At 43.7% G+C, this 27,095-nt stretch overlaps 2 protein-coding genes across 2 annotated transcripts in view; both read right to left on the bottom strand.

The window, feature by feature from the left end:
• The window catches only part of lactb (lactamase, beta), a 145,111-nt gene that overhangs the window by 103,225 nt on the left and 14,791 nt on the right, over positions 1–27,095 (bottom strand). The window contains exons 2-3 of the mRNA XM_069902953.1: positions 13,151–13,217; positions 10,258–10,448 (exon numbers count right to left, since the gene is read on the bottom strand). Coding sequence (XP_069759054.1) covers positions 10,258–10,448; positions 13,151–13,217 — 258 coding nt within the window. The remainder of the gene's footprint in view (positions 1–10,257; positions 10,449–13,150; positions 13,218–27,095) is intronic.
• Positions 20,320–21,677, bottom strand: LOC138745679 (glial fibrillary acidic protein-like). Its single transcript, XM_069902958.1, has one exon. The coding sequence runs from the start codon at positions 21,660–21,662 to the stop codon at positions 20,409–20,411; it is 1,254 nt and encodes a 417-aa protein (XP_069759059.1). The 5' UTR covers positions 21,663–21,677; the 3' UTR covers positions 20,320–20,408.

Raw genomic sequence — 27,095 nt, 5'->3', positions numbered from 1 at the left:
GACAAAACAGAAATATTATGAACTAGGGAAAAAAACGCACAAAATCCTAGCATGGCAGCTTAAGACAGAACAAGCTAAGAAAATGGTATTGGCATCAAGGAAAAAAGACAAACAAATTACATATAATCCAAAAGAAATTAAGGAAAACTTTAGAGAATTCTATGAACAATTATACCGAACTGAAAACGAAGGGAAAGAAGAGAAAATAGAGGAATTTTTGACTAAAATTGAACTACCAAAACTACAAATAGAGGAACAAAATAAATTAACAGAACCATTTGGAATAGTAGAAATACAAGAGATAATAAAAAAATTACCAAATAATAAGACACCAGGAGAGGATGGATTTCCAATAGAATTCTACAAAACATTTAAAGACTTATTAATACCGCCCCTCCTGGATGTAATCAACCAGATTGATGAAAAACAAAGCTTACCAGATTCATGTAAAACAGCAATAATTACAGTAATACTAAAACAAGGGAATGATCCACTCTTACCAGCATCATATAGACCAATATCTTTGCTAAACGCAGACTATAAGATAATAGCTAAACTATTAGCAAACAGATTAGCAGAACAGGTACCGAAAATGGTAAATTTAGACCAAACTGGATTTATCAAAAAAAGACGCACAACAGACAATATTTGTAAATTTATTAACTTAATTCATGCAGTACAAGGAAATAAAGCACCTGCAGTAGCAGTTGCTTTAGACGCAGAGAAGGCCTTCGACAGAGTAGAATGGAATTATTTGTTCAAAGTATTGCAAAAATTCAGTTTACCGGAGAAGTATATTAATTGGATTAAAGCATTATATAAGGGACCATTAGCGAAAGTGACAGTAAATGGACATGTATCAAACCAATTTAACTTAAGCAGGTCAACGCGGCAGGAATGCCCACTATCACCTTTATTGTTTGCGCTAGCCATAGAACCACTAGCAGAATTGATAAGAATAGATAATAATATAAAAGGAATAAAAATAAAAGACAGGGAATATAAAATCAGTCTATTTGCGGATGATGTTATAGTGTACTTAACAGAACCAGAACTATCAATAAAAGAATTATATAAGAAATTGAAGGAATATGGAGAAGTGTCGGGTTACAAGATAAACGTAAATAAAAGTGAAGCAATGCCTATGAATAATGCGGATTTCTCAAAATTTAAGAAGGAATCTCCATTCAGATGGCAAATGCAGGCAATAAGATACCTAGGTGTACAAATAAACAAAAATCTAGGCCAATTATATAAACTCAATTATAATCCACTAATGAAAAAATTACAGGAGCATTTAGAGCATTGGAAAGATCTACCACTAACACTGATAGGAAGGATAAACTGAATTAAAATGAACATTTTTCCAAGGATATTATACTTATTTCAGGCACTGCCAATACAACTGACAGAAAAATTCTTCAAAGAGTTAAAGAAAATAATAAGGAAATTTTTATGGAGAGGGGGGAAACCGAGGATAGCACTAGATAAATTGACAGAATGGTATAAACAAGGAGGCTTACAATTGCCAAACTTTAAAAATTATTATAGAGCCGCACAATTAAGATACCTATCAGATTTTTATCAAACAAGGGAAAAACCAGACTGGACGAGATTAGAATTAGATAAAATAGGGGAAAAGATACCTGAACATATATTATATAAATAGGACGAAAAATTGGTACAACATAGAACTTCTCCAGTATTACATCATCTCCTCAATATTTGGAAGAAGATCCATGTAGAAAGAAATAAAACAAATTATCAATTACCAAAACTAATATTGACGCAAAATAAGCTACTCCCTTTTACAATAGACAACCTTTCCTTTAGAGAATGGGAAAAAAAAGGGATTAAAAGAATAGAAAATTGTTTTTCAGGAAGTAGATTCTTATCCTTTGAACAAATGAGAGATAAGTACAATATAACTGGAGATACAGCGCTGGCATATTACCAACTGAGATCCTACTTGAAGGATAAATTAGGAAGCAATCTGAGTTTACCAGAGGGAAGCAACCTTGAATATGTGATTACAGATACAATGTTAATCAAAAGATTTATAACAAATATGTATATTAAACTGCAAGAAAAGGAGAATGAGGAAACAAATGGTAAAACTAAACAAAAATGGGAACAAGATTTAAATATAAAGATAAAAAAGGAAACATGGGAGAAATTATGTTCTGGAACGATGAGAAATACAATAAATACGAGGCTACGTATGATACAATATAATTGGTTACACAGACTATACATTACACCGCAAAAGTTAAATAAATGGGACCCAACAGTATCTGATAGATGTTTTCGATGTAAAAAAGAAATGGGAACAACAATTCATGCAATCTGGATATGTGAGAGAGTAGAAAAATTTTGGGATGATCTCAATCAGATATTAAATAAAATAACAGAAAACAATATACCAAAGAATCCTGAGATCTTTCTCCTAAGTAACATAAAAAACAAAGAATTTGGAATTGATTTGGAGGATGCACAAAAAAGATTTGTTAAGATAGCTCTAGCCGTAGCAAAAAAATGTATTATGTCAACCTGGAAATTGGAAGATAATTTGAAAATACAACAATGGTATATAGAAATGAATAAATGTATTCCATTAGAAAAAATAACATATAGTTTAAGAAATAATATTGAAATATTCGAACAAGTATGGGAGCCTTACATTAAATACAATAGCGAAAACCTACCGGGGACAAACATTACCTAAGTTGATGGAAGGAGAAGGAAAGAAAAGAATGGACTCTGTAGAATTTCTGGTGTATTTTTGTTGAATGACAACATTGTCTGACTGAATTAATGCAACCTAGATTGTATACCTAAAATGGATGAGGGGGGGGGTGGGGGGGGTGGCTTGGGAGGAGGGAGGGGGGGGAGAAAAAGTCACTGTAAATGTGTGAAAAAGAAAAAGTGTATATCATGGCTATTGTGATTTATGGTGTGAAAAATAAAAAATTTTTAAAAAAAATTAAGAATAAAATAATAAAATTACAATACAGTATCAGTAATCTAAATAAACTATACCCTCCCCAATAATTATTACACATTAATAACCCAACTCAAATTAGTCCAACCCCCCCTTCCCCTCCCAAATAAAGAGTGAAGAATTAATAAAGTTAATAATATATGTGAGAAAAAACCCCACTTACAAAAAAAAACAAAAACATAACCGATTAAAATACTAACAAAATGAAAAGTAATTAATACTAAGATATCAGACTTAAAAAACATATTTAAATCAAACTTAAATGCATATATTTAACAAACGGAGTTAAGATGAAACATATATTTAACTCAAACTTAATATAAAAAATTTGTAAAGTTAGTAACATTATCTATCAAAAATTCTTAAACAATAATCAATTCTTAAAAAAAATTGTAGCATGAAAAAAAAGATGAAAAAAAACTTTCTCTATAGAGATAAACTTTCACCAAATATCAACTAACTTCACATCTATCATCATATTAGTCACATAAACCACCATCTTAAAACAAAATTCAAATCTCATTAAGCATTGTACAATTCAATTTTAGTACTCTTCCATCATTTTTCCCTTTCACTCTTGAATAGTTATCCAATAAAAGCTCCAATACCACATTGAAATATCCCCAATCATTATGTTAAAATTCAGATATCCAAATAATAAAAACACATCTACAACGAAATCTATATCTTCAACAAATGGAGCATAAACCACAAACAAAATTCAAGCCTCATTAAGAATTGTACAATTCAATTTATAACTTTCACCATTATTCCCTTCGTTATATAACTAAAATAGCAAAATAATATACACCAGAATTACCACTCCTTTCACCTTAAAGTTAAAGAAAAAATATTAAAAAAAACTTATCCATCCCATTCACACTTAAATTTCAAATATTCCTTATCTACTGAATAAACTTTACAAAAAAAACCACATCAATTTTTAGTTTTTTAAACAATCAAATACTTTCTTATGCTTTTTTTTTATATTTAAACAAAAGAAAAACCCCTTCACTCTTTAATCTAATAATACAAAAAAAAGGAAAAAAAACGGGTAGGAGGTTAAAAATACCCCCTCCCGTCTAAACCACGCAATGTGGTAACTCCCAAAAAAAAATGGGTGTGAGATAACTCACACATAGCAGATGACTTTCAGGAACTAGTGCCTATCCAGTTCTCTCCCCCAACTCTCACTTCATCTTAAACTAACATCATCATTATTTAATATCCCTTTTTTTTTTAAAAATTAGAAAAAAAAAGGACAACTCTTCTTTTAATCAGCTCCAACTGCCGAGTCACCATTACAACCATTCCTTCTGGAGCACGGCTCTTTTCTTCCATCTCTTGTCTCCTTAGAGATCGCGGCGGACTACGTCTCTGTTGAAACCGAGTAATTGGCAGCTCTTGACCAAATGCTATAGCTTCCTTTGGAGAATCAAAGAACTTTGGTTGGCAACCATCTTGAAAAACCTTCAAAACAGCTGGATATCTAAAGGTTGCCTTGTAACCTTTCTTCCACAACTCTTTAGCAGGATTGAATTCCCGTCATTGGAACATAACTTCTTGACTCAAATCCGCATAGAAGAAAACTCAATCATTTTGAATCATCAAGGGTGATTTTCTCTGTTGTGCATTTCTAATAGCCACTCATAAAATTATTTCTCTGTCGTAATAATTCAAACAACGAACCAAAACAGGTCTTGGACTTTGACCTGAAATAGGTCTTCTACGCAATTATACCTTCCGGGAAATGTTCTTGACCCAGCACCTGCGGAATCCATTCAGTAAAAAATTTTCTTGGGTCTGGTCCCTCCATACCTTCCGGCAAACCAATAATCTTTATATTGTTCCGTCTGGATTGGTTTTCCAAATAATCAATCTTTTTCACCAAATTTTTATTTTGAGTTTGTAAGTCTTCGACCATTTTGGTCACATCAAAAACTTGATCCCGTATTTCGTCTATATCTTCTTCACACGAATTAAATTTATCTCTCACTTCAAGTTTAAAAGCTCCAAACTCAGCCATCTGTTGAGAATGTATTTTCACCAGAGTATTAAACCTAGTACCAAGTTCAGTCATAATCTTGGATAATCCCTGCATTGTATAAGATAATTTAGATTCAAGATTCACAAAAATCTTTTCAATTGGAAGAGATTTTGGCTCAACAGATTCCTGCTTCTTCTGCATAACCAAAGGATCTTCTATTCCTTCCTTCATTCTGGTTGCCTTCCTTGTAGTATGACTGCGTGTGGAAACCCCAGCCACAGCCTCTCCAGCAATGACTGGAAGATGCTGGCCGGGGTTTTCCCCAGTCCATAATGTATTAAGTTTTCCCAGTACATCAAGTTTTATAGGTTCTTGTATCTCAAGAGATGCAGTTTGAAGCGCCACCTCTACAGTTGACAAATGCCTTTGAGTAACTCTTTGTTCTAAAGGCTGTTTGGCACCCTCTTTAGGGGGCTCTACCAATGTAACATAGAGCTCTACATCCGAACACTGTACCTCTCTCCTGGGATCCATTTCACGCTGAGTCCCGGTGTCTTTCCTGTAGGTAGGCTCCAAAACTTGAACTTTTGGAAAATGTAGTTTTTTGATGATCTGTTGTCGTTTTTTTTTGCTCTTTTCCACCAATTGTACCATCATAAGTTAAATTAACAGCACTGAAATTATCTAAACTTTTAAAGAATTTTAACGGGCATTTCTAGACAAAACAATAAGATAGAGTCAGGAAAGGGCTGGAAGGCACGTCTGATCCTTACGCCATCTTGCCACACCCCCCTACAACGTGAACTTAAACAACTGATGGAATGGGTAAGGAATGACAAATGGAGCTTAATCTGAATAAGGCACTGGTGAGACCCCATTTGGAGTATTGAGAGCATTTAAGAAAGGATGTGCTGACATTGGAGAGGATCCAAAGGAGGATCACTAGGATGATTCTGGGAATGAAAGGGTTATCAAAAGAGGAGCTTTTGACAGCTCTTGGCCTGTACTCGTTGGAATTTAGGGAGGTTTAATGTGATTTAATGAGGGAGGATTCTCATTGAAACATTACAAATGTTGAAAGGCATGGACTGAGTAGATGTAGAAAGGTTGTTTCCCATGGTGGGAGAATCTAGGACAAGAGGACACAACTTCTGGATTAAAGGCAGTCTGCTTAAAACAGAAATGCAAAGGAATTTCTTCAGCCAGAGTGTGGTGAATACATGGAATTTGTTGCAACACACGACTATGGAGGCTGGGTTATTGGGTGTATGTCAAACAAAGATTGATAGATTGTTGATTAGCCGGAGCGTCAAAGGTTATAGGGAGAAGGCTGGGCAATGAGGCTGAGTGGGAAAAGTTAAAAATAAAAGAATTTTGAATCTTGAACCTCCTCCCCCCTCCACCACCTTTGTTTTTTTTTTATTTATTCCTGATGTTGGTTACCCTTTACTTCCAAAGGATGCTGTGTATCCTGCCGAGTTTCTCCAACAGGCCATCGATCAGTTTGGGCATAGCCAGAGCACTGAGTGAAAGCGGCTCCTGGATTCTTTCACTGCCTAATGCAGAAACCTCTCAAAACACCAAGTCCTTAATGCAAGCAACTTAACCCCATCTGTACCAACATCACTGGCACATGCTCCTGGCCACAAATACAACAGGGAAATATACTTCCTAAATGCCACATCACATGTTGCACTTAGTTCTAAGATAACACAATGCCCATATTTACAAAATAGGAAACGACTGAATGAACTGCTCATACAACTCTCCGAACTCTACTATTTATTAAACACTATTTATTTTTACATACAGTATGTATATACGTACTGCATATGTATCATTTGTCTATATCCACCAAGGATCAGAAAACGCTGTTTTGTCAGGTTGTACAATCAGATGATAATAAAATTGAACTTGAACTTCAGGTAGATTTTAGCATTTATTGGTATTCAAGTTGGGACAGTTTGTGTTTAGAAGCATGGGTGGACCAGACGGGATTACAAACTCCTTTCACAGCTTCATGAGTGGATGGCAATGACTTTAAATCCTTTTCTGATCCTGGACAAAAATAACCAGCTTAACGAGTACAGTTGCACCACTCACTATGGGATTGTTTGTCTTTGAAATTTCTGGTTCTCAATTCACTCAAAGTTTGCTCTTTTATATGAGAAAGACAATTCAATGTGAGCAAGTGAAATATGATAATAGTATGAAATGCAAATATGATGAGAGAATAGGCTTTGAAGCAGGACTCAAAGACATGGACAGATGTAGAAAGGTAATTTCCCATGGTGGGAGAGTGGACAAAAGGGCAGAACTTCAGGATTGAAGGGTGTCTGCTTAGAACTGAGATTAGAGGAATTTCCTTAGCCAGAAGGTGGTGAATCCGTGGAATTTGTTGCCACAGGCGGGTGTGGAGGCCAGGCCATTGGGTATATTTAAGACAGAGGTTCTTGATTAGCCAGGGCATCAAAGATTATTAGAAGGCTGGCCAGTGGGGCTGAGTGGGAAATGACTGAATGGTGGGGCAGACAAGATGGGTTGAATAATTGATTTCTGCACCTATGCCTTATAGACAGGAGAATCTGGGAGGATCATAGCAATTGTTATAGACTTCTGTATTGGCCTGTGTTGTGTGGTTTTATGTTAGAGAGTTTGCCTTAGACAGCCAAGGTGAAGGTGGACTGCTGAGAGAGTGGGAGACAGACTGAGCATATGCAGAAAATTATCTAAAAATTTCTGGACTTGGACGATAAACCATCACTGGGTGGTGCTGTGAAGTGGAATGAGGCCCAGAGCATGAGTCATGGTCTGAAGGACAGTTTAGAATGTTGGGCATTTTAAAAGGGATGAACATTCCAAAGGTAGCGGAAGGATCCGGACCAAGTCATTGTTCCTCTCTCTGCAGCAACACAAGACAACTTCGAATTTTGTTCTCTCTCTCTCTCTCTCTCTCAGATCTTACGGCTTCAGTTTACCAAACAAACTGAATTTTGTTTATGATCTTTGCTTCGGTTGAGATCGAAGTTTTGTGTCTAAGTTTTTCTGTGGGCTGGTTGGAAATATAACTTAGACTTTAATTACATATGTTATATTTAGGCTGGGGAATTTATTAGTTTTACACTGTTATAGAGATTTGCATAGTAACCAGTGGGCATTATTATAAAAGGGGGGATTTTGAATTAAAGTTTGAAGGTGAATTTTTTGTTAATAAAGTAATTGTTCATCTTTACCCCTGTGTGATCTGCCTTCTTTGTGGTTGCTGGTTTGATCTTGTAACACAATCAACTGTCATCAACAAAGTGATGTATGAAAGAACAGACTTGAAGTGGAGCAGAGATTGGAACAAGCAAGTCTTCAGATGGATTAGAAACTTAATAGATAAAATTATTATTTTTTAATTTAAATGTAGATATACGTAGATATAACCCTGGTTACAGGTCATTTCGCCCCATGAGGCCGTGCCGCCCAATTACACCCAATTAACCTACACTCCCAATATGTTCTCCCCTGGGAAAATCACACAGACACGGGAAGAACATACAAACTCCTTACAGACAGCGTGGATCCAAATCCTGGTCCCGATCGCGGGTGCGATAAGAGCATTGCGCTAACCATTACGCCAACCGTTCCACCCCTAATTTAAAGCTTGGTCCAAATTGTCAGCCAATGTCAGGATCAGGGAGAGGAGCAAAGAGGACAATCCAAGTTATGATGCATGCAGCAGAGATTCACTTGAGCGACAGTTGCACAATGCACAGTCTAAATCTGGCATTATGGATGTGTTATTTTTGCCACGGTTGTTATGCAGCGCAGGGGATCCTGGATTTGTCCATTTGCTTTGCACGTCCCTGGGAATGTGCAAGCATTTTCAGAGTTTTCAGCCAACAAATATTTTTAGGAGTACCCTGGGAAATGTAACCGTATTCATAGTGGGTCTTTGGGAACACATCAGTATTTTGTAAAGAGTTCCCAAACTGTGTTAAAGTTTGCTTCAGCAAGCAAGCCATTCTGCCCAAAGTCTGTGGAACTGTTTGTACACCAAAAGAGCTTCCTCCTGCTTCAAATGAAAGCAATGAACTGTGCTTATAGATTTGGTCCTAAGTGGTTGCAGACCTCCCTTGCTTGTTGTTGAGCTGAGGTGGCGCATTCTGCTTGGTTAGTGGTGCACCCTCTGGCATCTTCTGCCAAGCAAGCCTGTGCCTAAAGAAATCTCTTGGTGCCTGCAACATTGACCACCACCAGTGGGCTGATATCGCCTCCAACCGTGCATCTTGGCGCCTCACAGTTCGGCGGGCAGCAACCTCCTTTGAAGAAGACCGCAGAGCCCACCTCACTGACAAAAGACAAAGGAGGAAAAACCCAACATCCAACCCCAACCAACCAATTTTCCCTTGCAACCGCTGCAACCGTGTCTGCCTGTCCCGCATCGGACTTGTCAGCCACAAACGAGCCTGCAGCTGACGTGGACATTACCCCTCCATTAATCTTCGTCCGCGAAGCCAAGCCAAAGAAAGAATATATACACACACACATACATATATACAAGCACACACATACATAAATATACACAAACACACACACACACACATATATATATACACACACATATACACAAACACACATATATACAAACACACACACATATATAAATACACACACACACACACACACACACACACACACACACACACACACACAGAGTACAGTTTAGTTTTCTGCCTGGCCCGCAGGAAAAGAATCTCAGGATTGAACATAATCTCATGTCTGTACTCTTGACAATAACTTTGACTTTGTTCTGCTCAGAGAGATTTTTGACCTACCCAGGAGGCATCGCACCACCCTGGCCTCTCATTTGTGACAACTGAAACAGACTCAATCAGGGATTGAAAGGGAACAAAGAGATAAGAGGGTGACCTTGAAATAAGCTTGCAGCTTGACAGGAGAACACCATTATTTCCTTTGTGGAGATGAGTGACACAAGTGAAGCAAAACAAAACCTGGCATATTTTCTACAAAACGGATCATAGAATTAACAATTAACTGCAGTAAAACCCCTGTTACCTGGAATTCCAGGGACTGTCAAAAAAATTCCAGAAAATTAATAGGTAGAAAATAAGAAAGTTTAAAATTAGTGCGCCTGGCCATTAGTTTGCCAATCCATGCAACACGCAATTTCAAGCAACCGGAACATTCACTTACCGGCACCTACCAGGGATTTTACTGTCCCAAAAAAATGCAAGGTTTTTTGAAATACAGGTTTCCTTACTTTCTCTCCCTCATATTCTTTTTCTGGAAATTCTGGCACATATTTCTGCACAGGAGCATCCAAATCCAACTTTCCATCTTCCCACAGCTTGGCAATGGCGGTCATGGTGAAGGACTTGCTGACGCTGGCAACGCGCATGACTGTCTCTGGTTTACACAGCACTCGGTTTTCCACATCTGCGTACCCTAGACCTTGAAGCAAGAAAGCACGAGAAGTGAAAGTTTTCCCAGGAACACAGCAAATCAAAGGCTCAGGCGACACAGAAGCTTAAACAGACGAGGCAACATCCTTAACCCTCTTGCTCTGACCTGTCTGTGTCTTTCTGCGTTTCATCAATGAAACCCAACATAACTCCAGGGCAACTGCATCACCGCCTGGTTTGGAAGCTGAACCACCTCAGACTGCAAGACCCTGCAGAGGAGAGTGAAGTCTGTGGAAAAGATCCTTCCTACCATGAAGGACGTCAACAACACTCGATGCAGACAAAAGGCAATAAACATTTTGAAGTACTCCACACTCCCCTCATGTAAACTGTTCTCCCTTCTGCCATCTGGTAGGAGGTACTGCAGTGCTTGGGCCCTTATGTCGAGATTGGGCAACAATTTGCTTCCTCCAAGCCATCAGTCTCCTAAATTCCCAGAACATTTGTGGATAAGGTACCATGGCCGTTTACTGTTTTCATTTTAATATTTTAATGTGTTTAACTTTTATTCTAACATATTTATGTTAATATGCTCCGTGGGTCCTGGAGAAATGTCATCTCGTCTATAAGGTGACAACTTGAAGTTTGAGAAATGCCATCAAATGTTTGAGTGTGCATTTTACAGGACAAAACTGAACTTAACAACCCCAAGAAACTTGTTTTTTCCTTCATTCTGAATCAAGACTGGTTGATATTCAATCGACTGAATTTACATGGACAAAGTAGATGCAGAAAGTTGTTTGCCAAGGTGGTAGAGTCGAGGACATGCAGGCACACGTTCAGGTTGAAGGGAGGAATATCTCTGTCCCATTTAGAACAGAGATGAGGAGAAATTTCTTCGGCCAGAGGGCGGTGAATCTGTGGAATTTGTTGCCATAGTCGGTTGTGGAGGCCGGGGACATTGGGAATATTTAAGACAAAAATTGATAGGTTCTTGATTAGCCACAGCATCAAGATTATGGGGAGAAGGCCGGGCAATGAGGCTGAGTGGTAGAATGGTTCAGCTCAAGAATAAATGGCGGGGCAGACTTGATGGGCTGAATAGCCTATTTCTGCTCCTATCTTATGATCTTAATCCCTCTCTCACCTTCTCTGCTACTTGGATTAGTTTGCATTTTCTCTTTCTCAGTTCTAGAGAAGTGTTGCCTGCTTTGCTTTCCATAGCTCTACCTGACCTGCCTAGATTACATCAAGTTCTGCTTTTATTTCATATTTCCAGCATCTACAGTTTCATTTTGACTATCGTAGGTTTTTTTTGTCCATTCACAGTACACGGACATCAAGGGTAAAGCTGTTGATCAATCTTCATCCCTGTCTACAATGGTGATGGTCTGGAGTTACACATTAACTAGACCAGGTATGAACGTCAGGACTTCCCCCTTGGAGTGGCAAGGTTAGCGTGACCCTATTACAGCGCGATGACTTGGGTTCGAATCCGGCACTGTTTGGAAGTAGTTTGTACGTTCTCTTTGAGTCTGTGTGGGTTCTCCCTGGGTGCTCCGGTTTCCTCCCACCCTTCAAAATACACAGAGTTGTAGATTAATTTGAGTGTAATTGGGTGGCACGGGTTTAAATGGCTGTAAATAAAATTTAATTTAATTGACAGGATAGTCGCTCTATGATTTCCATTCTGAAACTGGCAACTTTTGAAATGCCAGGTTTATAAAATGTAATGAAGGCAAAGTATATGATTAATGTTAAGATTAATCAGTGAGACAGAACAGAGGGACATTGGGGTCAAAATCCAGAGATCTCTCAAGGTTGCTGCACAGGTTGATAGGATAATTAAGAAGGCCGTGGGATGCTGGGCTTCATTAGTTGGGGGATAGGTCTATAAATCTCTGGTGAGACCACACGTATTGTGTTCAGTTCTGGTAACCTTCATTACACGAATGATAATGGAAGCTATGGAGAAGGTGCAGAAGACATTTACCAGGATTTGCAAATATGTCTTACGAGGCAGAGTGAGAGTTTTTCTCTTTGGAGTAAAAAAGGATGAGGGGTGACTTAATAGAGATCTACATGATTACGTGAGGCATAGATAAGGTAGACAGACAGCACCTTTTTCCCAAGGTGTGAGAATCAAAGGCTCAAGGACATTTGTACAAAATGTTAGGTAGGGAGGATTTTGGGGTGTCTTTTTGAGTAAGTATACTGTATATAGGTCTGCACAACATCATGGGCCAAAGGGCTTGTACTGCGCTGTAATGTTCTATGTTCTAACTTGAATCGGCCCATTCTATCCTGGACGGTAATGGGTTTCCTCCCTCATATCAAAGGTGTGTTGTTTAATTAATTGGCCACTCTAAATTACTATTTCGAGTGGCTAAATGGCAAAAAAAGAGGAATTGCTGTGCATGTGATGAGAACAAGTTGCAGCCATATTGGGAAATAAGCAAGGGTACTGGGATGGAGGGATTACTCTACTGGGAATTCACACAGCTTCCTTCTATGCCATTGTATAAATGAAAATTATGTTGTTAATAAAGGAATTTAAATTTAATTTAGTTTGAACTCAAAACTTAAATCATGTAGCTGTTCATTTTTAAAATATAAAATGAATCGTGATATTTCTTCCTGCTTTGGATAATTTTCGTCCGCGAAGCCAAGCCAAAGGAAGAATTTCAGTATAAGTTTCAAAAGGAACAGCCACCACTGAACAGTTAACTATATCTCCCAAGTCATACAAACCTTCAGACCAAACTTCCTTTCCGTCGACAGCAACACCAACAACTATCCCAGGGGCTCCTGTTTCATCCTATGGGGAAACAAAAAGCCCAAACACAAAATAAAATGACTGAACAAGTGCAGAGTTTCATAACCCAAACAGTAAATAGCATAATCTGTGTCACTCACAGAGTCAAGAAGTTTTACAGCATAGAAAAGGCCCTTCAGCCCACAGAATCTGTACCATCATACCTACCCATACTAATCTCACTTGTCTGCATAAACTCCATGTGTCCCGATGAAGAAGAAGTTTGCTCATTCAAGTACACCACCTGTGCAGACGCCTCTGATATGTTGATACTATTCCTGCTCTGGCACCTCATTCCTGAAATGAATTACTCTCTGAAAGAAATGCCACCCTTACCCCCCACCCACAGATCCCTTTAAACTTCTCTCACCAACCGATGCTCTCAAATTACTACCATGGAAAGCAGGCTCTAGCTATCTATCCCATCTAGGCTCAAGCCTGAAAAGTGGCATCTTTATCTTTGCTACATAGACTGACCAGCTAAGTTTCTCCAGCATTGTGTTTTTACCCATCTAGGCCTCGGACAGGGGACTTCATCTGTTAGCATGAAACAAATTCCCTTTTCATCAACAGTATTGGTAGTCTCTTCAATCTGAGGCTCCTGCAAGCTCACACTAAGACACAAGAGCAACTTGTCCGTGAACTACTCTTTGCAGACGATGCCGCTTTAGTTGCCCATTCAGAGCCAGCTCTTCAGCGCTTGACGTCCAGTTTTGCGAAAACTGCCAAAATGTTTGGCCTGGAAGTCAGCCTGAAGAAAACTGAGGTCCTCCATCAGCCAGCCCCCCCACATCTCCATCGGACACACAAAACTCAAAACAGTCAACCAGTTTACCTATCTCGGCTGCACCATTTCATCAGATGCAAGGATCGACAACGAGATAGATAACAGAATCGCCAAGGCAAATAGCGCCTTTGGAAGACTAACACAAAAGAGTCTGGAAAAACAACCAACTGAAAAACCTCACAAAGATTAGCGTATACAGAGCCGTTGTTCGGCTCCGAATCATGGGTCCTCTACTGGGATCATCTACGGCTCCTAGCACGTTTCCACCAGGGTTGTCTCCGCTCCATCCTCAACATTCATTGGAGCGCCTTCATCCCTAACATCGAAGTACTCGAGATGGCAGAGGCCAACAGCATCGAGTCCACGCTGCTGAAGATCCAGCTGCACTGGGTGGGTCACGTCTCCAGAATGGAGGACCATCACCTTCCCAAGATCGTGTTATATGGCGAGCTCTCCACTGGCCACCGTGACAGAGGTGCACCAAAGAAGAAGTACAAGGACTGCCTAAAGAAATCTCTTGGTGCCTGCCACATTGACCACCGCCAGTGGGCTGATATCGCCTCAAACCGTACATCTTGGCGCCTCACAGTTCAGCGGGCAGCAACCTCCTTTGAAGAAGACCGCAGAGCCCACCTCACTGACAAAAGACAAAGGAGGAAAAACCCAACATCCAACCCCAACCAACCAATTTTCCCCTGCAACCGCTGCAACTGTGTCTGCCTGTCCCGCATCGGACTTGTCAGCCACAAACGAGCCTACAGCTGACGTGGACATTTACCCCCTCCATAAATCTTCAACCGCGAAGCCAAGCCAAAAGAAAGAAGAAAGAAAAGATCATTAAAACTAAACAATTTTGAATTGAAGTTCCAAACTTTCTATAGGGGCTCTCTCAAGAGTGCCTTGGCCACCTGCATGACCGTGTGGTATGGTTGCTGTAGAGAACTGGATTGGAGGTCAATCCACTGGTCCATAAGAGTGGCAGAAACGATGATTGGCTACTCCTACCTCCATTCCCCCCCCCCCCCCCCCGCCCCCATCGACGTGGGCTCACAGTATCATTAGGACCCTGCACACAGCATCTTTCAGCTGCTCCCCTCGGGAAAGAGGTGCAGAAGCATTCAAGCCACCAGAACCTGCAGGCTGAGAAACAGCTTCGAACCACGGGCAGTGAGGCTGCTGAGCTGTTCAAACAATCCCTCTGACATTTTACTATTTAACAATATTTATTTTTAGGTATGTACTACATATGAATTGTTTGTAAATTTGTGTGCTATGTCTATATGTGTTTCCATGTTTTTACACCTAGCACCGTAGAATGTTGTTTCGTCCAGGTGCACTTATACAATTGGATGATCATAAATTTGCACTTGAAACAAATTTTATGCCATATCATATTTAGTGCAAAGATTATATGGCTTAATGTGAAAAGCCACCAGTTAATATCACAAAGAGTTTGTTTTCTCAATTCTTTCTTTACTGAGTGAGTTCATTCTTTCTGAGTTTCAGCTGACTGTCCTCCTAATGCCATCAACCCAGACTTGCCTGACCAGGCAAAACACAGACATTCCAGATCTGATAGTTCAGTCTACAGTGTAAGATTACTGTACATGTTGGGGCTTTATATGAAGAGAATGACATAGTAACATGGAACATGACAGCACAGGCCCTTTGGCCCACGATGTGCCGAACTACTCCACGACAATCTAATCCTTCCCTACCTCACACCCAGAACCCTCTATTTTTCATATATCCTTGTGCCTCAAGTCTTTTAAATGTTTCTTCTGTACCAGCCTCCACCAATGCAATCCAGGCACCCATTACCCTGTGTAAAAAGCTAACCTCTGACATCTCCCTTAAGCCTTCCTCCACTCGTGTGTCGCACTGGTAAAGGGGTTCTAGCTGCCCACCCCCTCATAATTTGATATACTTTCATCCTTTGTCGCTCCAAAGAGAAAAAGTCTGTCAACTTTACTTCATAAGACATGTTCTCGAATCCAGGCAGCATGTGCCAAAGCCACATGAATATTACGTACCTGTGTGGCTGTCGCAAGGAAGAATTTCTGTGCACTGTACATTGTACTTCCAACTATAGCAGTGAACTCTCCACATTGGAAGAGGCCATTTTTTCAGACTGGAGGACCATGACCAGTGGAGTGCCTCAGGATTCAGTGCTAAGACACTTTTGGAAAAGACACAAATGAGTGGGACATGGATGTTTGTGTCAAGGTGAGTAAGTTTGCTGAAGGCAGTAAAATATGTATAATATTGGGATCTAGATCAGATGGGGAACTGGGCTAAGGGGTTGCAGATGATGTTCAACTTGGAGAAGTGCAAGGTGCTGCATTTGGGTAAATCAAACAAGGGCAAATCATCCTGTTAATGTCAGTGCACTGAAGCAGAGGGATCGGGGGTGCAGGTACATAGCTCTTCAAAGATGGCAGCACAGGTAGACATAGAGAAGCATGTTTAGAAGACGTATCATCTGTGAGCATTGAATACAAGCATTGGGACGTCACCTTAAAGTTATATGAGATGTTGGTGAGGCCACACTTGGAATATTGTGTGCAGTTTTGGTCACCGAGCTATAAGAAGGATATTATAAAGGTTGAGAGGGTACAGAGAGGTTTTTGAAATTGTCAGTTATACAATAGGGATTCAGGCCCTTTGACCCAAAATGTCCCATCCACACATGCCTACATTCACCCCATATCTCTCTATCCCCATCCTATCCATGTATCTATTCAATTTCTTTTCATAAACATCGCAATAGTACCTGCTCAACTACGTCCTTGGGTCCTCTGGCAGCCCGTTTCATTCACTCACCACTTTCTGAAGGTTAAAAAAGTTACCCCTCAGGTTCCTACTAAATATCTCCCCCCTTCTGAAGGTTAAAAAAGTTACCCCTCAGGTTCCTGCTAAATCTCTCCCCTCTCAGGTTACTGATTTTCCCTACTCTGGGCAAAAGACGCTCTGCTTTCCTCTCAATATGTTGTACACTGTGAGACTCCTGCACTCCAAGGTATAAATCCCAGCCTGCTCACCTCTCCCCATAGGCAGCCTACCCCTACCCAAGTCCTGGGAACATCCTCGTAAATCTTCACTCCACCATCTCCAGCTTGACGGCATCTTCTATAGCACGATGACCAAAACTGAACACAATACTCCAATTGGGATCTCACCAATGTCTTGTACAAAAGCAACATGACATCCACTTTCATACTCAATACTCTGATTAAGGCCAATTTGTGAAAAGCTTTTTTGACCACTTTACCTGCCTGTGACACCACTTTCAAGGTACTATGCACCTGTACTCTTAGATACCTCTGCTCTGCAACACTCCCCAAATTCCTACCAGAAGAGCAGGGTTGTGATGTTGAGGCTTTACAGGGCACTGGTGACAACTCCTTTGGATCTGAGCAGTTTTGGGCTCCACATTTAAGATGTGCTGACATTGGAGAAAGTTCAAAGGAGTTTCGCTTGGATGATTCCTTCTGTCCAATAGCTTAAAGGTCAACCTTGGGCAAGGTGTAGTACTTGTTTAGCCTCCCAGTCAGGGTCACGTGAAGCCATGGATTGATTGCAGATGGTGGATGGTTTTGGAAGTAGATTCTACAAATTATAATTTGTTTGTAAAATTAAAAATGCTGAACAGATGAATCTGTTCATCAATGGCCAGGGTTACCCATCTAGTATGGACACTGCAACTGAAGAAGGCAACAGGAAACCACTTCAGTATTTTTCCCTTGTTTAATCATGAACTCAGCATTGACTACAATCTCCTTCATCGAAGGAGAACAGGGGAGGCAACAACTACAATTCGAAGGGTCAGAGATCGTGATGGATGGAGAGACATGATCATCCATGCCGAACGGCATGGCACCTGAACGATGATTTTTAGAGTGTATTTATGGATATGTGATTTATAGCAATTTTAACACCTGTAACACACAACGCTGCCAGAAAACAAATTTCATGAGACATTCATGACAATAATTCTAAATTCTGATTCGAATTCTGTAACTCAGCCACATGCTGAGAACATTTTTTCAGTGTGTAAAAGTTTGAAAATCTGTGATGAGACTTAAAACATTTACCAAAATGCAAGGTTTTTCAACTTTAAGGGCTTAATACACATTTGCTTGAGTCTTGTGTATCCTTTCACTACATCCAATATAAGCGTTGAGTTATGCCACTGCAGAAAATAGAAATTAGCTGATTGATAAAAGTATGTACATGCCAGATTCTCATTCATTCACCAGCAGGCCATGTCCATCCCTGCATTAACAGGTTCAATCAACTGGGACAAGAATGGCTTTCTCAGACATTTGAAAGAATTCTCAGTGGGTAAAGTTCCTGCTTCTGGAAAAGGTTAGATTAATATCCAAGGAGGACTTGCTTCCAATAGAGTTTTGTAACTCTATAATATAACATGACTTTGTTTGGTCTTGACTTATTTCCCACCAAGAAGGGGCTTCAAATCCCATAGGAGGCTCCTTTTTCCCAAATAAATAACATAGAATGTCAGAGATGAGTTAGGTCCAGCCCGGAGAGCTGTACAATGTAAAGGTAAAAGATAAAGGTTCCATTATTGTCAAGTAATACTATATTTTAGAATGTAACATACATGAAGTTCTTTAACTTTATCTACCGTAAGGAAGAGAGAGTCCCCACTGTCAAGCGCCCCTCTCAGAAATTAAGGCCCTGCGAGGAATGAACTTGTGGCCCCTTGATTACAAGACCAGTGCTCTTAGTACTGAGCTATCAGGACCCTCAAACTGCAGACTAGAACTGCACAACAATTACTGCTGAATATATGTGTGGAGTTCTACACCAATGCAACCATAATTGTCTTAATTGAACAAAAAAAATTACAAAAATTGTTTTTGATGTGATTTAATATAGGACTAAAGTTTACATTTGTCACACATATTCAATCACTAACACTTTTTCCACATATTTGAATGAAAGTCGAAAACAATATCAACGTGTATGCAAACTATTACAAAATTAATGTACTCAGGCCAAAACACAATCAAGAATGCTAACCAAAAGGTTGCATGTGGCAAATGTTTGTCCATCCAGATGGATTCATGGCTAGAGTTGGGGTATTTTAAATTAAAAAAAAAGTCTATACTTGTTCCATAAAGTTGACATCAAGGTTTTTTTTTGTCTTTAAACAGGGGCATCAAAATTCATGTTTGTCAAAACGGGAGAATTAAATGTAGAACTTAAATTGAATCTGCAAATGATGATCAGCAGATAAAATTGTTTTGCAATTCATTAAATACCCAACTAATTTGGGGTGTGACTGTGAGAAAGGGGGTGAACTGTGGGGGAAGGGGTGTAACCATGAGAAAGGAGCGTGTCCATGAGGGATGTAACTGTGGGGAGAGGAGAGTCCCAGAGCAAAACAGCACACCTTCCTGACATCCTCCGCTGCTTTGGCTGGAGGCTGCGTGTATGTGTTGGGTGGGGGCTATCACACCACAGCATGCCTCCCTCTTAACCCACCCCCCCCATTTGGTTGGCTGGCTGGACGCCCAGGTAGGGTGTAATGTTAATGTGTGTAAGGGGGTGGGGGTTTGGAGGAGAATGAACTTGCCCCACCCCTTGGCCGGGGGCGCACCCTGACAGGGTGTAGTATGACTGTGTGAGGGGGGTGGGGAGAGGATGGTGGTTGGCCAACTTGCCAGCTCCTTGGCTGGACAGTGTGAGAGGATAGGGAAGGGTGTGTGAGGGGAGAGATGGGGGACTGCGCCCCACAGCTTGCCCTCTTCCACAAACCCCCTGGTCAGGGACATGTCCAGACAACGTGTGGTGTGACTGTATCTGCAAGGGGGTAGGGAGGATCGAGCAGTAGTTTTCTCCCTCCAAGTCCCTTCTGGCCAAGGTAGGGTGTGGTGTGACTGTGTCTGTGAAGGGAGAGGGAGGCGTGAGGGGGGGTGTGAGGGGAGGGGTTGGGGGGGGGTTCTAGCAGCACAGCTGCCCCCTCCACATCCCCCCTAGCCCAAAGGTGCAGTATAACTGCATCCAAGGTGGTAGGGAGGGGTATGTGTGGGGGAGGAGTGTGGGGTATCTAGTGCAGTTTGTGTTCTTCTCCCCCCCCCCAGCTAAGACAGGGTGCCATGTGACTGTGTGAGGGGAGTAGGGAGGGCTATATGTGGGGCTGTGAGGGGAGGGGGGGAAATCTAGCAACACAGCTTGCACCCCCTGGCTGGGGTTGCACCCAAGAGTGCAGTGTTACTGCATCCGTGAGGGGGTAGAGAGGGATAGGTGTGTGTGAGGGGAGGGGTGGAGGGTGAAGGGAGGGGTACGTGTGGGGGGTAAGGAGGGGTCTGCATGGGGGTATGCGAGGGGATAAGGCGGGATGTGTGGGTTAAGGGGGGGGGGAGTGGGGGTGCGAGGATCTAGCACCACAGCTTGCCCGACTCCTCGCCCCCCTTGGCGGGGGGCGCGCCCAGACACGGGGGCGCGCTGTAATCGCGGGCCTTCCTCTCCACCTGGTTGAGCAGGCTCTTGTAGCCGGCCAGCTCCTGCTCCAGGCCGCTCTTGACGCCGAGCAGGGCGTGCAGGTCGGCGGCGCGCGCCTCCAGCTGGCGCTCCAGCGCCTTGTGGTGCTCGCGCACGCGGCCCGCCTCGCGCTCCTTCTCCTGCGCGTGGCCGCGCTGCAGGTCGTCGCGCAGGCGCAGCTCGGCGGCGGCGCGGCGGCAGCGCTCGGCGTCGTGGCGCAGGCGCTGGAGCGGCGCGCTGTCCTCGTCCCAGCGCTGGCGGTAACGCCGCAGCTCGTCGCGGGCGCGCCGCCACGCCTGCTCGTGGCCGTGGCGCAGCAGGCGCAGGGCCTGCTCCAGGTCGGGCGCGCCGCCGCCGCCCGCCGCCGACTCGGCGCCCTGCAGCCCCTCCAGCTTCTGCTGCCAGTACAGGCGCTCCTGGTCGCGCACCAGCCGCAGCTGCGCCAGCTGCGCCTCGGCCAGCCTCCCGTGGGCCTGCAGCCCGTCCAGGGCGCCGGCCGCCTCCTCGCAGCGCTTGCGCAGCTCGGCCGAGTCGTGCTGCAGGTCGCGGCGGAGCTGGCCCTCCTTGTCGAGGCGGGCCCGCAGCTTGTCCCGCTCCAGCCTCAGCAGCACCAGCTCGTTCTGCAGGTCGTCCACGCGGCCCTGGAAGTCCTGGTACTCCTGCTGGTAGGCCCGCTCCGCCGCGCCGAACTCGTCGCGCTGCCGCCGACGCAGCTCGGCCAGCAGCTCGCGGTTGCGCCGCTGCAGGTTCAGCACCGTGCCGTTGATGTACTTGGCGAAGCGCTCGTTCAGCTCGCGGATCTGCTCCTTGCCCTCCTGCATGCCGTCCTGCAGCTCCTTGTCGCTCGCCTCGGCCGTCGCCACCTCGCCCGGCCGCTCCGGGCCGCAGGCGGCCGAGGCCGTGGCCGAGCCGGGCGACGAGGTGCGGGAGCCGGAGAACATGGCTCCGGCCGTGTGGCCGCGGGACGGGCGGTTGGGAGGGGGGGCGGGGCGGTTGGGAGGGGGGGCGGGGCGACCGGGCGCGCTCCCACAGAGCACGTGGCCGAGGGTCTCGCGGTCAGGACGCCAGGCGTTCCCGAGGCAACGGGAAGTCACACCGCCTCCCGCACGAGGAAAGGACAGGCGTGGCCGGGACGCTGTCCTCGGGCGCATGCTCAGTGCGCGGCCGCGTCAGCTCCCCGCCCACGCCCCTTCTCCCTGCTCGTCCCCACGCCCTCTCGCGCCCCGTCTCCCACGCCCTCTCGCGCCCCGTCTCCCACGCCCTCTCGCGCCCCGTCCCCACGCCCTCTCGCGCCCCGTCCCCACGCCCTCTCGCGCCCCGTCCCCACGCCCTCTCGCGCCCCGTCCCCACGCCCTCTCGCGCCCCGTCCCCACGCCCTCTCTCGCCCCGTCCCCACGCCCTCTCTCGCCCCGTCCCCACGCCCTCTCTCGCCCCGTCCCCACGCCCTCTCTCGCCCCGTCCCCACGCCCTCTCTCGCCCCGTCCCCACGCCCTCTCGCGCCCCGTCCCCACGCCCTCTCGCGCCCCGTCCCCACGCCCTCTCGCGCCCCGTCCCCACGCCCTCTCGCGCCCCGTCCCCACGCCCTCTCGCGCCCCGTCCCCACGCCCTCTCTCGCCCCGTCCCCACGCCCTCTCTCGCCCCGTCCCCACGCCCTCTCTCGCCCCGTCCCCACGCCCTCTCTCGCCCCGGCCCCACGCCCTCTCTCGCCCCATCCCCATCTCGCCCCGTCCCCATGCCCCATCTCACTGCCCCATCTCCACCCTCCGTCTCACTGCCCCATCTCCCACTGCCTGTCTCCTATCTCCCTGCTCAATCTTGCCCACCTCCACGTCGTCTCCTCACCCCACTACGCTTCTTCCCATCATGCACTTCTCCCTATCCCCACACCTGTCTCGCTGCTCAATCGCGCCCTTCTCTCAGCCACTCCCATCTTTTCACCCCACCAAGCCGTCTTGTCCGCCTTATCCCCTTAACACTCACAGTCCCCCCCGTCACCGTGTCCTCATTACACCCACCGTCCCATCCCAGCACACCACAAAAACAACTGATCTCACTTCAACCCCCCATCACACTGATCAGGGACTGTTTCGACACCACAAAAGGTCCTTCTGAACTACTGCTGTCACTTTTTTGCACCGAAGACTGCATATTTATTATTTATCTTTTTTATTGTCTCTTTTTAATTCAATTAAGTATGCTATTGTAGTCTCCTTTACTCCAGTCCTGAATTCAGAGCCCTCCCTTGATCAATTCTTTCCTTTCCTGCCCTCCTATCCACATCCACCTAAGGCCTCTTGGCTGTCAACCTGTGCTTCTCCCCCTGCCATTCTCCCCCACCACCTCCACCTTTTTATTCAGGCGCCTGCCTGCTTTTTGTTCAAGGGCTATCACAGTGCCCTCCATAATGTTTGGGACAAAGACACTTTTTTCCTTTCTTTGCCCCTGTGCTCCCCAATTTTAAATTTCTAATTTAAAAAATTCACGTGATTAAAGTGCATATTCCCAATTTTATTCAAGGTTATTTGTATACATTTTTGTGGGACCATGTACAAATTACAGCAATTTTTATACATAGTCCCTTCAATTCAAGGCACCATATTTGACTCAAAGCAATGGTATTAAAACAGTCCTATTTACTACTTTGCATATCCTTTCCATGCAATGACTGCTAGAAGTCTGTGATTTATAGACATCACCAGGTGCTGAGCATTTTCTCTGGTGATGCTCTGCTGGGCCTCTACTGCAGCCATCTTCAGTTCCTGCTTGTCCCCTTAAGCTTTCTCATCAGCATATGGAAGACGTGCTCAATTGGATTTAGATCAGGTGACTGACTTGGCCATTCAAGGATTTTCCAGTTTTTAGCTTTGATAAAACTCCTTTGTTGCTTTACCAGGACGAGTTTGGAGGCGTTTGCTCAAACTTGAGCAGATAAAATGTTTGATTCTACCTCAGAATTTATTTTGCTACTGCCATCAACAGTTACATCATTGAAGATGCACCTGTGGCAGCCATACGTGCCCAGACCATAACACCCCCACAAGCATGTTTCACCAATGAGGTGGTTCTGATTTGGATCTTGGGCAGTTCCTTTGCGCCTCCACACTTTGCTCTTGCCATCACTCTGATACATGTTAATCTTGTTCTCATCTATCCACAAGATTTTTTTCCAGAATTCAGCAGGCTCTTCAAATACCGCTTGGTAATCTTCCCCATCCTGTTTCTGTGCCTAACCAGTGGTTTGCACCTTGCAGTTTAGCCTCCATTTCTGTTCATGAAGTCTTCTGCGGACAGTAGTCATTGACAAATCCACACCTGCCTCCTGAATAGCGTTTCTGATCTATTGGACGGGTGTTTGGGGATCCTTATTCATTATGATGAGAATTCTTCTGTCACCAGCAGTGAAGGTTTTCCTTGGAATGCCAGTCCCTTTGCCATTACTGAGCTCACCAACGCACTCTTTCTTCATAATGATGTTCCGAACTGTTGATTTTAGCATCCTAAGGTTTGGTGATGTCCCTTACTGTTTTATTCTTGTTTTTCAGCCACATAACGGTTTCTGGCACAACTCTGGTCCTCGTTGAAAAATGGCAACTACAGACTCCAAAGGTGATCAAAAACTTTAAAGCAAGCCTGCACCAGTGAAGCAATTAATCATACCTGAGTACTCACAAACACCTGTAAAGCCAAATGTCCCAAATATGGTGCCCTGAAATGGGGAAACTATGAATAAAAAGTGGCGGAATTACTACATGGTAGTCTCCAGAATGGAGGACCATCGCCTTCCCAAGATCGTGTTATATGGTGAGCTCTCCACTGGCCACCGAGACAGAGGTGCACCAAAGAAGAGGTACAAAGACTGCTTAAAGAAATCTCGGTGCCTGCCCCATTGACCACCGCCAGTGGGCTGATATCGCCTCCAACCGTGCATCTTGGCGCCTCACAGTTCTGCGGGCTGCAACCTCCTTGGAAGATGACCGCAGAGCCCACCTCACTGACAAAAGACAAAGGAGGAAAAACCCAACACCCAACCCCAACCAACTAATTTTCCCTTGCAACCACTGCAACCGTGCCTGCCTGTCCCGCATCGGAGTTGGCAGTCACCAACGAGCCTGCAGCAGACGTGGACATTTACCCCTCCATAAATCTTCGTCCGCGAAGCCAAGCCAAAGAATTACTACATGGTCAAACCAAAATGTACACAAATAACCTTGAGTAAAATCTTGACTGTGCACTTTAATTACATGGGAATTGTTTGATTACAAATTTAAAACTGTGGAGCACAGGGGCTCCACAAGGAAAAATGTCTCTCTCTCAAACATGGAGAGCCCCAATAATTTTGTCTCCTGTGGAAACTTTGGGACCTGCTGAGTTTCTCCAGCATTTTTGTGTATTAACTACTAGTGTACCCGTTTGGTGCATATGTACAATGTATATGTAATAAACATGCTTCACCCACATCATGTCATTGGAAATGTTTACTCCGAAGAACTTGAAGCCATTTTATTCTTTCCACTTCAAAGCCAATGAAGGGGTGTGGTCTCTATTCCCTCTGCTGAAGTCATTAATCATCTCATCTCCTTTCTCTTACTGAGTGGGATTCTTATTTGACTTTAGTGTCGTCGGTGAATTTTAAGGTGCAGCTGGAGTGGCGTTTGGCTATACAGAAGTATAGTTCTGGAAGTAGAAGGAATTACTATAAGATAGATGTGCACCAGTGTTTAGGGTGATTGTAGAGATGTTGTTACCCATCCTCACTATTGGGGTTTATAAGATACAACGTCAAGGATCCAGTTGCAAACTAAACTACAGCTCAATCTTCATTATCATAACCCCCAGCTGTAGAATCTAGGCCTCAATGCCCCTCTGCAATTGGATACTTGATTCTATTTAAGAGAACACCACTAATCCTGAAACACGTCACGGACAACATCTCACTTGTCAGGAAGGCGCAACAATGACTGGACTTACTGAGAAGACTGAGGCGGGCAAGGTTATCGGCCACAATCCTGTCAACCTTCAACAGGAGCTCTATCGAGAGCGTCCTGGCAACTGCATACAGTGTGGTACAATTACTGTAGACAATTGGATTGGAGATCAATTCACAGGACCACAAGAGTGGCAGAGAGGATCACTGGGGTCTCCCTTCCCCCCCCCCCCGGTCATATGTCTTGGAGGGTGGGAAGAAATCAGCTCTTGGGGAAACCCATGCAGACATGTGGAGGGCGTACAAATCTTGCCAGATTCAAACCCAGATCTCTGGCACTAATAGTGGGCTCACTGGTTAGCCCTTGATTCCCTTCCTAATCTAGAAACATACTTGTGAGATAGTATTTGAGCACAAGCAGGAGGTGGGGGGAGGTGGAAGGGGACAGGGCAGAAATGAGCTAAATTAGAAGAAGGTGACAGTTGATTTAATTGCAGTTGAGGGGAAGCATGTATTATGTTTGGAATCAGCGTTATACAACATAGATACAGCCCCCTTACCTCAACAAACCATAGGCGGAGGAGTCACGTGATAGAGTAGTGTCTGGTAGGAGAATACCAGCCCTCTCCAGAAAAAGAAGAAATAAAGTGAAGAAAACACAAAGTTCAAAAACACAAAACACAACAAATAAAAGATAAACTTGTGGAGAAAAGAAAGAAAATGGCATCCAAGAAGAAAAAAGCAAAAACAACGGGGGAAAAAAAAAAGAAAAGACGCCAGAAGAGAAAGGAGAAGTCCTCACCTGCATGAAGAAACAGGAAGCCGTCGTGGAGAAAAGAGCCCGCTCCCAGAGGTTGGTGACAACCCTGCAGTCGCGACCTCCTGACCACTGCACTGCAAAAATGGCTCTCTGAGCCAAACAGAAGTGTGCAATGCGCACACTAAGGAAAAAAGATGTAAAAATAATGTATAAGTAAGAACTAAAGAAGGGAAAGAAAAGTAAAGAGGGAAAAGAGAGTGACTTTGTTAAATGTGAAGATAAAAGTCCTTTCTGGAGGGGGTTGGGTGGGAGAGAATAACAGTCACTGCAAAATCAGATGCCACTTGCAAGCAAATCCAAATGGAGAGGGGAGTTGTGGTTGCCCAGCAAGGGGCAACTCAGAGAAGGGGGGGGGGGAAACACTTAGGGTTTTTTTTTTATTTTTATTTTTCACACTATAAACCATATTGACCAAGATACATACAGACATTTTTCTTCTCAAATATGTACAGTGTCGTTTTCTCCCCCTTTTTCCCCCCTCCCTTCCCTCCCCTCCCTCCCTCACCCCCTTTCCCATTTATTTGAAGTTCAATCTATAAGATACATTAAACCCGTTAAACAATGTTGTCACTCATCAGAAATAAACAAGAAATTTTACTGAGTCAGTTCTTTTCGTTATCTTCTCTTTCTGTCATTTTAGGTGGAGGAAGTCCACGGTAGGATTTCTCTATTGCGTTTCATGTATGGCTCCAATATTTGTTTGAATATTGTAATATTATTTCTTAAGTTATATGTTATTTTTTTCTAATGGAATACATTTATTCATTTCTATATACCATTGTTGTATTCTCAAGTTGTCTTCTAATTTCCAGGCTGACATAATACATTTTTTTGCTACAG

Source organism: Narcine bancroftii, chromosome 11, assembly GCF_036971445.1.
Source record: "Narcine bancroftii isolate sNarBan1 chromosome 11, sNarBan1.hap1, whole genome shotgun sequence".
Classification (NCBI taxonomy): Eukaryota; Metazoa; Chordata; class Chondrichthyes; order Torpediniformes; family Narcinidae; genus Narcine; species Narcine bancroftii.
The sequence above is the reverse complement of the archived record's forward strand: the minus strand, read 5'-3'. Positions and strand labels throughout refer to the sequence as shown.